At 44.9% G+C, this 12,723-nt stretch overlaps 1 protein-coding gene across 2 annotated transcripts in view; it reads left to right on the plus strand.

Moving 5' to 3' along the window:
- The window catches only part of WBP4 (WW domain binding protein 4), a 338,813-nt gene that overhangs the window by 192,910 nt on the left and 133,180 nt on the right, over nt 1-12,723 (plus strand). For both annotated transcript variants that reach the window (XM_086934934.1, XM_086934933.1), the window contains exon 6: nt 9,192-9,247. In XM_086934934.1, the coding sequence (XP_086791060.1) occupies nt 9,192-9,247 (56 nt within the window). The remainder of the gene's footprint in view (nt 1-9,191; nt 9,248-12,723) is intronic.

The following is a 12,723-nucleotide window of genomic DNA, read 5'->3' on the forward strand; positions in this document are numbered from 1 at the left end:
TATAAGCTCTCAATGTCAAAGCTAACCAAGATGGTATCATCATCTACGGTCAGTTGATCCAGGAGGCGTAGTACACTTTTTGTATCCTGTAAGTAGGTGCTAGTTTTTTGGACCATCGTTTTGAAAAAGACATCACAAAAACAGGACAGGGGTTCCAGTAATGAACCAATCCCTGAAACAATGGGTCTCCCAGGTGGTGGAATTTTATTTTTGTGCAGTTTTGGGAGCGTGTAAAAGTAGGGAATCTTGCCTTCGCTTTTGCACAGGAAATCCGCCTCTTGTTTGGAGAGGTAGCCTTCTGCTTCTCCATGTTCCACAAGTGATATGATCTCTCCCCTGAGGTCATCAGTGGGGTCCATCGGTAGTCTGCGATAATTCAAGTGATCCCCCAGTAATCTGAGGCATTCTGTTTGGTAGGCTGATTTATCCTGGATGACTATCCCTCCGCCCTTATCAGCTGGTTTTATGATAATGGTGTCGGAGTTCTGTAGATTTTTCAGTGCAATACTTTCTTGTTTAGTGAGATTCATGAAAGGCTTCTTAGGGGATATTTTCTCCACCTCATTGAAAACAGCCTGCTCAAACGTGGAGATTTCTACAGGAACCATGTGGGGTGGTGGTGTGAATGTGGACTTATTCCGGAGTCCAGTCTCATTTACATCAGTGCTTTCCTCTGTTGGGGTTCTCTTTTCAAAAAAGGCTTTGAGTCTTAGTTTCCTAAAAAAGGAAGCTAGTTCGCAGTGGAGTTTAAACTTGTCCAGATTTGCGGTTGGTACAAAGCCTAAACCTTTGTTAAGTACTGATTCCTCATCTTTGGTGAGGGGTCTGTTGGAGAGGTTGGTAATTAGGTTCTCCGATTGCTCGGTCCTGGTTGTTGGGCCTTGTTCTTGCCCTGGTTGGTATTCGGATCTTCCGGTGCCCAATGGACTTGATTGCCCTGGTTGGCGTTTTTTCTCCTGCCTCGTCCTCTCCCGCCCCGGTTTAAAAAAGGGGGCATATAAGGATTTTGGGGAAAAAAGGGTTGTTGGAACGGTGGTTGCCATCCATACATAGGGAAGTTTAACAGGATACAAACCTCTTAATTTGCCGCAATTCTTTAGGTGACGGACACCTGCAGTCTTGGCCAACTCGATGCCCATGAGGCGCTAATTACCGCTTCAAGTGTAAGCAAAACAGTCCCTATGTGTGTGATGTTTCTTACAGATTATGACTACTTCCTTCGGTACTAAAACTTAGATACTGTTCACTTTCAGAAATGCCTGGGCGTGTTGTGACGCCGCACCAGTGGTAGCGATTGCTCTCCCACACCCCCCCTTCCCCTTGTCACGTGTACCTACAACTAGTGCATTAACTAGTTGCTGGAATCAATTTGAGCACTTTTTCGCTCCGGTAAACTCCGCCTGAGCACCACTGTCGACTACCACAGACAGACCACGGGTACGATCTGAAGTGTTAGGTGTTCTACTATCACCTGAGTACTCACCTAGCACAATAACTGTTGTAATATGTACCCTTGTCTTGTTATCCCCAGTACGTTTACCCAACCTTTTATATGTTTTTCTATCCCACAGGTTTTTCTCCTGAACCCAGGAAAAAGCACTTTTTAACACCAGACCACTATTTATGGTCTGTTTTTGAAGGAGGGCTGGACACGCCTTAGCGTGTGTGGACCACCCCGTTCAAACAACACGGTCCTGACGAAAACCAAATAATATTACCAATGGTTGAAACATGTAGACCTACTTTTAATTGTAAATAACTCACATAGCACACTTGGCTATTTTTAATCCTTTTTCACACGTCTCGAGGCACCTAAACCTTCCTAAATAGGCACTGGTGCCACATATATTTTAATAGGGTTCAAGCACTCCAGAATAAATTCTTGGTGTGAGTAGACTTGACCCTTTTTAATACACTTTTCACAATTATCCTTTGCACATATAAAAATCAAAGAAACCCGCTCCACTGTAAACAGGTGTCGCAGCACACCCTATAGGCACTCGGCCTATGGGGTGGGACCCCAATGATGAAGCATGTCACCAACCAGGTTGGTGAGTAAGGGGTCTTCTTTAAGGACTACGACTGTCCTATTTAAAAAAAAGGTTGGGGCAATCTTTTGCTAAACCAGAGCCTTAAGCTCCTGACACAGAAGAAATCTCTTCTTTGTATTTTTTGCCTATAGGGGGTACTCCTCCATTGTTTGTTTAATTCTAGTTTAGGGGACCAGGAGTTCCCACCACACATAGACTGTGCAAACCTCCCTTACTCTCTCCTTTGCTATACACATAGTTTTTAAGGGTGTCAGATACTGAGGAAAATTTAGGTGTTCCTGAAAGGAGCCGTGCTGCAGCGTTCTGCAATGACTGAAGCTTGTTTATTATCCTGGTTTGGGCATTTAAAAATAGCCCGTTGCAGTAGTCAAGGGACGTTAGCACTAATGAACTGATTAGTGTTTTTGCAGCAGTAGCTGGGAGAAAAGGGAGGATTTTCTTAATCACCCTTAATTTATGGTGGGCTGTTGCCGCTACCTTGTTTGCATGTGCACACCAATTGTCCAAAGGCAATGCGATATGGATGAGTTGGTCAAACCAATTTGCGTACTCTGTTCTGCCTCTCCCACTTATTCTGTTAGTGGTACGCAAGCTACAGCAACATTCCCTCACATTGATTCTCATTGCACCAATGTGGGCAAGACAACCATGGTACACCACACTACTAGAGCTCTCAGTAGTGCCACATCAAAAATTAAACCTCTCCACATCAACTGACACAGAACCATGGAGAGATCATGCATCCAGACCCCATGCAGCTCAACCTAGAGATTTGGCTCCTGAAGTCTTAGAATTTGGATATCTCAATCTTCCGCCTGATAGCATGAATGTTATAAAAGAAGCTAGACGTCCCACCACTAGAGCATGCTATGCAGCCAAGTGGAAAAGGTTTGTTGTGTATTGCGCAAATAACAACATTAACCAACTAGATGTTTCTATCCAAAACATCATATGTTACCTGCTCCATCTACAAAGATGTAGTTTGGCATACTCCCCAATCAGGTTACATCTTGCTGCTATAGCAGCTTACCTTCAAAACAGACAACATCTGTCATTATTTGGAGTACCCGCCATCAAAGCATTTATGGAAGGACTCAAAAGAATTATTCCTCCCAGGGTACCACCCTCCTCTGTATGGAATCTAAATATTGTTCTCACTAGACTTATGCGTCCTCCTTTTGAACCCTTGCATAAGTGTGTATTAAAGTTCCTAACATGGGAAGTTGCTTTTTTAATTGCTATTACCTCACTTAGAAGAGTAAGTGAGATCCAGGCATTAACAATTCAAGAACCATTCTTACAACTCCATCACAACAAAGTGTTTCTTAAAACAAACCTGAAATTCCTTCCAAAAGTCATTTCACCGTTACACCTCAATCAATCAATCTATTGAGTTGCCAGTATTCTTCTCTCAACCACAGACTATTGCTGAAAGAGCTCTCCATTCATTAGATGTCAGAAGAGCGCTCCTCTACTATATTGATAGGACAAAACCATTTCGTAAAACAAAACAATTGTTTGTTTCCTTTTCTCCTCCACATAAAGGTAATCCCATTTCAAAAGCTAGGATTGCAAGGTGGATTGTTAAATGCATTCAAATGTGTTACCAAAAAGCAAAACACTCTATCCATTCCCCCTAGGGCTCATGCCACCCATAAACTAGGGGCATCTATGGCATTTTTAGGAAATATTCCCTTAGATCATATCTGCAAAGCAGCTACATGGTCTACACCGGACACATTCACAAAACACTACTGTGTAGATGTGCAAGCAAAACAACAGGCTAGTGTGGGCCAGGCTGTACTCCAGACATTATTTCAAACTACTGCAACAGATACTGGTGGTCGCCGCTAAGGAAGAGAACTGCTATGCAATCAATGCACTAGTGTGTGATCTGCAGCCCATATGCCTCGAACGGAAAATGCTACTTACCAGTATGCATCTGTTGGCATGTAGGGCTGCAGATACACACACGCCCACCCCCCTCCCCGGCTACCTATATCTGTCCCAGTAATATCTTAATTAGATACTCTAGACATGGACATCTTTTTCTGTACTCGTACAACTCCATTTCCCCAGTGGCGAAAAACAATCTTAAGATGGAGTCGATGCCCATGCGCACTACGCTCTACAGGAGGAATCATCTACCAAACAAAGACTCTTCCAAGACAACAACAAAGTGAAATCATCCGGGGCCACCACCAGATGGCGATCTAAGCAGTAGTGTGTGGATCTGCAGCCCTGCATGCCAAGAACACATGCATACTGCTAAGTAGCATTTTCCTTATCACGCTGCCTTTACCATGCATGGTAAGGTACGCTTTCACTGAAAAAATCAAAGGCTAATAGGAGTCATAGTTGGGTACACTCAGGGGCACCACTACATCACTCAGGGACACCACCACATCACTCAGGGACACCACCACATCACTCAGGGACACCACCACATCACTCAGGGGCACCACCACGTCACTCAGGGGCACCACCACGTCACTCAGGGGCACCACCACGTCACTCAGGGGCACCGCCACATCACTCATCAGGGGCACCACCACATCACTCAGGGACACCACCACATCACTCAGGGACACCACCACATCACTCAGGGACACCACCACATCACTCAGGGGCACCACCACATCACTCGGGGGCACCACCACATCACTCAGGGGCACCACCACATCACTCAGGGGCACCACCACATCACTCAGGTGCACCACCACATCACTCAGGTGCACCACCACATCGCTCAGGTGCACCACCACATCGCTCAAGGGCACCACCACATGACTCCGGGACACCACCACATGACTGCGGGACACCACCACATGACTGCGGGACACCACCACATGACTCTTGGACACCACCACATGACTCTGGAACACCACCACATGACTGCGGGACACCACCACATGACTCTGGGAAACCCCCCATCACTCGGGGACACCCCCCATCACTCGGGGACACCCCCCCATCACTCGGGGACACCCCCCCATCACTCGGGGACACCCCCCCATCACTCGGGGACACCCCCCCCATCACTCGGGGACACCCCCCCCATCACTCGGGGACACCCCCCCATCACTCGGGGACACCCCCCCCATCACTCGAGGACACCCCCCATCAGTCGGGGACACCCCCCATCACTCGGGGACACCCCCCCATCACTCGGGGACACCCCCCCCATCACTCGGGGACACCCCCCCCCATCACTCGGGGACACCCCCCCATCACTCGGGGACACCCCCCCATCACTCGGGGACACCCACACATCACTCGGGGACACCCACACATCACTCGGGGGCACCACTCAGGGGCATCACCAAATCACTCGGGGGCACCACTCGGGCGCCACCAAATCACTCGGGGGCACCACTCAGGGGCGCCACCAAATCACTCGGGGGCACCACTCAGGGGCGCCACCAAATCACTGGGGGGCACCACTCAGGGGCACCACCAAATCACTCGGGGGCACCACTCAGGGGCACCACCACATCACTCGGGGGCCCCACCACATCACTCGGGGACACCACCACATCACTCGGGGACACCACCACATCACTCGGGGACACCAACACATCACCCATGGACTCCACCACATCACTCAGGGGCACAACTCAGGGGCACCACCACATCACTCTGAGACACCACAACATCACTCTGGGACACCACCACATCACTCTGGGACACCACCACATCACTCTGGGACACCACCACATCACTCTGGGACACCACCACATCACTCAGCACCACAACAGCACTGTCCTTGCTTGCTACCAACAAGCATCGTCATAGCCAATAGGACTGGCATTAGGAAAGTGTAAGCTATTGGCTTTGTGAATAACAATGCTATTAATTTATATATTTTCAAAGCAAACACATATTTAAAAAAAATGTCATTTACAATACCAATAGCTCACACTTTCCTAATGCGAGACCTATTGCATTGCAAATGCTTGTTTCACTTTTTTGGCTCACATTTCCCCTCTACGGCCAGCTTCACCACCGTTGTTGTATGTAGGATTAAATCAGATTTAGCTTTTTGTATAAAGTCACTAAGTGATTGGCTCAGGTAAAGTTTTGAGAGGGAATACAATCACTATATAAAGTTAAATTTTGATTAAGGGGAGCACACATCTCCTGCATCTCAGAAAGCCTTCTATATTGACTGTCCCAAATGTCCATGATTGCAGATAGATGTGTTGTACAATACCGACCAACAGTGCTGGTGATATCCACGTATATGGTATTTCACAGACAATCACATTTTTACTAACTGCTACAAAAAGTTTCCAGATCCAGTCTGGCACATTAGGGGTGGGGGTCGGGGGAGGTGGTTCTAAGGTGAGGACTCTGTGATTTGAAGTATCCATCATAAAGGGCACCATTTTCTGGGTTGCGAACCTCTACACCATCTTGGGTCCCCCCCTCTCCCTTGTGGTACTGTAGAGCTGGCAGTTTGGCAAGTGCACTCTCTAGGGTCCTGGATTACCTGCTATGTGCAGACAGGGCTATTTAAGGGCATCAGCAGCCCAATGTGCCAAATACGTGCATTATGCAAGCTTGTCGGTGCCCCACCCGCAGCCCAGCTGTGGTCAGGATCTAGGGTGCAGCCAGTTACACCAACAACTCATGTTCTCAGGTAAGCAAGTAGCTCATTCCATCCTTCTCCAACTTCCCGTTAAGTAATATTAAACTTGCCAGCTGACTGTGCTCCTGGACACCACTGACTTTCTCAGACATAATCACCATCACTTGTCTTTACCCTTGTGAATCTCTAGTTCTACTCTTAGTGCATCAGCCACTGTTGAGTCTCACTATTTTAAAGAGGCATATCCAATACCAACTAATTGTACTCCTAGTTCCGCATTAAACTATGAATTTGAGCCGCATTGTAATACATTTTTTTTCATGGGTAAATATCCATTGGAGTTGAGGAATCTTTTCGATTTCAATTTGGACATAACTTTCATTACTGAGACTTGTCTTAAATAGGAATTAGCAATCCCTACTGATTACCATGTTAGGTCAGTTTAACGTTTTATACTCCCTGGAGGGGGTGTTGCAGCAACTCCTGGATCGTCTCATGGCTTCAACTTGGGTATTTAATCCGCGTTATGACACTGAATACCTTTTACTTACTATCGCTATCAATCCTAATCATTATTTCAAAGTACTTTTGATTTACAGACCCTGCTGATCCGGTGAAGAATTTTGTTCCATCATTACAAGAAGCTGTTTGTGTTTTTTGCCTATATACTAACAATGTAATTGACTTTGATCACCATGTTAAAGAAGGGGGCTTCTGAGCTGCCACTATGAAAGTACAGCCTTTGATTTGTCTCTTCTAGTTCAATGACCCACTCATCTGGCAGATCTAATATTTCTGCAGCACATCATAGTAGATTCCCTTTCATTATTAGCTCTTACCTGGAGTGGTCATAAGGTTGTTTGCTTTTGAAATCACCAAGTTTTCCAACATTAAAGCCAACCACATCCTGATTTTCAAATCCATGTACTACCGCGTGGTTGACACTAAGTTTCCTAAATTTGGTTCCACCTTGGACAGCACTTCACAGCACTAGTCCACATGAGTATATAAATAAGAACAGCCAGGTCAAGTCAGCTGTGGGCGTTTGCAAATTAACAACCCTAGGCAACAATGGGTCCAAGTAAATAATCAAGGCCTATTTACAACATATTGATAACAACATAGACTCAGTGTTCAACGCTTTCAAATTAAAACCTTTGGCCGCCTGAAATTCTTATAGGACATATCCGACAGCAGGGCCTTGAAGTGTGTACCATAAAAAATGGGTTGTTTATCTGATCCTTTGAACAGCACCAGGATACCCTCGCAGGTGATAATGTGCTTTACAAATACATATACTATATGTTTGCTGGACCAACCATTCTTGTTTAGATAATTTTTGTGATTACGTTTATTTAACATTTGACACGTATGTCCCCTTGCAAATCTTCGGAAATACCACATAGGGACCTTAATTTGATCTTAACATTCGGAAAGTGTGCACCTTTTGCGCCTATGCATAACTGCTTGCTGCGCCTTTTAACCTTAAAGATTGTTTTCCTCTTCGCGATTACGTCCGTTCCTCAGTTGAGTATACTGCAGGCATTGTCAGTCAAACCACCCTACTCCACATTTTGGTGGGTGTCTGTGCTTGATATTTGCCAGGCTGCAAAGTTGGCAATGACTCCTATGTACACAAAGCATGACAGCCAGACCCAGTGGGAAGAACACTTCACCTGCTTGGTTCTAGCAGACTTTTTTTGTCTGACCCCACTCCACAGAAACTGTGGGGAAGGGAATGCTTTTGAATCGAATCTAAGGTGATTAATCTGCAATTAGAAGTAATCATCAGAGGAGCAAGTTACTTAACTTTGATAACACCCTTTTTGGTGAAAACTGATCTAACTACAAATTCCTCACAGCCCTCCTACTTCCCCGTTCCGTGGAGTGGCCTCTTTGTGGCATCTGAAATGGTTGCAAGTGAGTATAAGGTGTACTGGTACCCACAATTGTTCACTCTCTGTGTCTGGAGGCGCAGAAAGAGAAAAAATAAGAAACCAATGCCGGCGCACAGGGGTGGCACTTAAAATGTGCCTCTGCTCCATCCCTTCTGGTACAGTATGGAGTTCATACAGAGCCGCAGGACCCCACCTAGGGGCATGTTGGAACACTGTTTGAAAAACATCTCTAGCTCAAGATTCTAATGTGAGGATCCCACCAAAGATGAGTGACTTGTTCTTAGGATTCCTCTGTCCTCTTTCTACAGTCAACTCCTAAGTGGGGAATTTCTAGTTACATGTCTTTTGTATTATGGCATCTTGCTGCACAATGGTGATGGGTTACAGTGGAAATGTGTAGAGAAACTGTTGAAGCAAAGCTGGAAAACTGAATTTTTCGTACACGACAAAAGAAAGGCATTGATTCCAGACTGTCCATTTGGAAGGTATTGTAGACTGTCAAGGCTGACCCACAGAAAGCACACACTAGTCTGCAGGAACTGTCCTGAAGGAAAATGCATCTTTATTTGCAAGCAACCAGATATTACGGCAGTCTAGTGCTTTATAAGCCTTAATTAGCTAAGTTCATGATTTGCTTTTATTTCCATTTAGAATCTCGGTGGGAGAACCCAAACAGCAATCAGAAAAGCACTGAAGACTTAACAAAGGTAATGCATCTAATGTTGTTTTCTGCTTTTATTTTAATTTGACTGTCAGATAAACAAGTTAGGGACACTGTGAAACGGGTTTTCCTTGAGAAATGGTGATAGTAATGACGATGACATAGCTCCCCCTCTCAAAGCCTGTCATCCTTCCCCAGCAGAATTACTGCCAGAGGATACCACCACATTTCATGCTCAGGTTGAAAGAGAATCAATTACATTTTAAATGCTGATATCCAGGCTAGAAACTGATTGTTTCCTGTATGAAAACAGCCAGAAGATTTGTGAAAGCCGTACTGCTAATTGATCATAATTGGCAGTAAGACTAAAGCTTATTTAAGAAAACACCAACAACTATTGTGGCAGTCGGTCCCAAGACGTAATAAAAAGTACAAGCTCCAGACAACAGTCCTGTGTGCCCTATGGGACACACATGGGCTGATTCAGTTAAAATGCAAGTTGCGCGTAGTGGATCTAAAAATCAAACTACCTCATGTCCAGCTTTTTGCACAGGGAAGGGTGACGGATGGACCCTTTTCACAACAGTATAATCTATGTAGCTACACTTATATGAACAGCAAACGCCGTATTGGGGGAGATACGGCCACCAAATGTGGTCTGAATTTAAGCACCCTCTATTGACCTAGTACCAGAAGCAAGAGGCAAAGGCAACCCTAAGGGAAGGTGAGAGTGTTTCTGCAGTTACTATCTCCTCCACCATACATGTTTTTTAACAAGGAGTTGAGACTGACTGGCAAGATCTGTGGTATTCCACGGACAGGGATGACTCTGTACGGCATCATATAGGAATTCAAAGCCACAGCCTAGCTAGGCCATTTGACGGGGACTCATTGGAAAAGCATTCCAGAAATGCTCCCGAACACATAAACACAGATATGGATTCTGCCCAATTCCATTGAATTGCTCACTGTATGCATCCCTTTCAAGATACTGAAAGGATAAGTCAACAATCATACCATGAAGGCTAGCCAGGGTATCTATGCCTCCTGCACCAACCTCAATCATGCCCATATTGCCCCCGTATCTGTGGCAGCAGCAACAGCCCTAACAATTGCTACTTTCGGTAGCTTGCACCAGCCCACACGAAGTGGAAAGGAAAAAATCAATGAAGGACTTCAGATGCTGGATGATGTCAGTGACTCTTCCTCTGCATCATTAACTCTCATTTCCGTTTCCTGGGATCAAAACCCAGTGGGAGGGGAGGGCATCACTTCCCTGGAAGGAGTGTTCATATATAACATTAAAACAATGGATCATCTGATCCAATATTTAACTCTCCCCATCTTATTCTACGCCTTCCACAAACTCCACTGCCAAGGATAAAACATCAACAATTATTAATGACCAATAATCAGTGGGCTGATTATTAAAGAGGTCATTAGACCAGTTCCCAAGAATCAAGGAAAACCATGTTTCTTTTCCAGATTCTTTGTGAAGAAGAAGAAAACCTGAGGGGAATGGCAACCCATTCTAGACCTTTGGGAACTCAACATCTTCCTGTGGAAGGAACCATTTTGTGTGGATACATTGTAATACGTACTTCAGATTCTCATGGAATGTGCCATCATGGCTTCTTGAGTCTCAAAGATGCTTGCTTCCATCTTCCCATCCCTCCAAAGCATCACTAATTACAGTAATATGAGGCAACAGGCTTCTATTATCAATTTCATATTCTCCCCTCAAGTCTGCACCAAAAATTGTTTACAAATTATATGGCAATGGTGGTTACACATTTGTAATACCTGGTTTATCCAGAGAATAGTAGCTGCAGCACGGATGCTCGCCGAAGACTCATCAAAGGCAAGCGCCAGGAACCCAGGTCTTTCACCTTCCCACCTCTACCCTGCTTCAACCCTCTGCGCCTGAAAGGTTGTTGCTCCTTTGCTTTTTAGGTCCTGAGTTTTGAACATCCTACCAGTCGAATTGTGCTTATGAAATTCTTAAATCACTTAAGACTTGGCTATTTTGAGCTCCTTGAATGGCTTTACTGGGAGCAGATCCGCTAGCACTAGGAAACCCCCTTTTAGATAGCTATACGCTCTGCAAAACTGATTGATTGGAATTCCATGTTGAGCCCCACAACTTCAAAGCTTTCATTGAAGACCTTGGAAACCCAGGCCTCATCCAACGAGTAAAGGAACCTCTCCACGTCACCAGACACCACCTGGACCCGGTTTTCACTATCTCCAACAACATCCAATTCGACCAGCTCACACCAGTCTTCAGTCAAGTTCAGCATTCCCGTCCTGGTCCAATGCACACGCACCACCACCAGACCAGGCCTCTGGAACTGGAACAGTACCACTCAGTAGGACTGGAACATAGCTCTTAATACCCACTAACTCGAACACAGCAACCACCTCCTCAAACCCGTCAAGAATTTCAACAATTAGATGACCTCCTGTTCCGACTCCTTAGACTCCAGGCAAGTTGGCACTAGTCCTGGCCCCTTGATATATCTCCACAAGAAAATTGTTGCCAGAGATTTTCATTTTTGGTTTGCGTTTTTGTATTGTTAAAGAAGTAATTTTGCTTGGGTAAACATTGCTAATCCGGGCCGAATTTTTCTGGACAACATTTTTTAAAATGGGAGATGTGTTGCAGTGATGATGTAATATTTCAGGAACCATGAGACCTATATACTTCATTTTGTTGTCAAAACATAGATTTTGGGGTTCAAGTAGTTTCATAGACGTAGAAAGTAACTTCAGAGCAACCCTTCCACCATTTTCCAAAATGGTGGCTCTTTTGTTTAAGCCATCATATTGGTAACGGTTTTTAATATTGTTTTTAGTTTCAGGTTTTACTAGATTCAAATTTGTAGACATGAGCAAACCAGGTGGTAGCAGAAGATCTTTATCTCCTGACAGTGTTGGTGAACTACAAAATTTGAAGATTCCGAACTACAAAGAAAAAATGTGTTGTATGCCAAACTAATCCGAAAGAAAAGCGAACACCAACTGTGGCTGGGCAGAAGAGAGCTTGAGATGCTGCAGAAACACAGCAAAAGTATGTTCTCAAAAGATTGAAACTGATGGATGAAGAGGATCAAATATTTTATCATTGTACCAACAAGTGCTACAAGTCGTATACAATGAAAAAGCCTGGAAGAAATTCTCAAAAAATAGCAGAAACCAGTGAATCACAACAAGAATCCGAATCTTCTGAGTGAGAAAGTGACGACAGCCAAACCCAGTGCCCATCCACTGAAAAGATCGATGGCTACCCCTCGGTCACCTCCAACAACTGATCAGAAAGCAGAGGATTTTCAATGTGTTCGCTGTGGTTTAGTTAGAACAAGGACCAAAAGGATTGACGAGAGAACAGAGTATGTGAGTCTCAAAGGACAAACATGTTTTTATCTGCACCTATTTTTTCCACAATAAAGCTTTCAGCAGAGTAGCTGATCTAAACTGCGAGGCGATTGTATTTGCCGTGGATTTGTATGCCCACCCAAACTG

This window comes from Lissotriton vulgaris, chromosome 8 (assembly GCF_964263255.1).
Source record: "Lissotriton vulgaris chromosome 8, aLisVul1.2, whole genome shotgun sequence".
Taxonomy (NCBI): Eukaryota; Metazoa; Chordata; class Amphibia; order Caudata; family Salamandridae; genus Lissotriton; species Lissotriton vulgaris.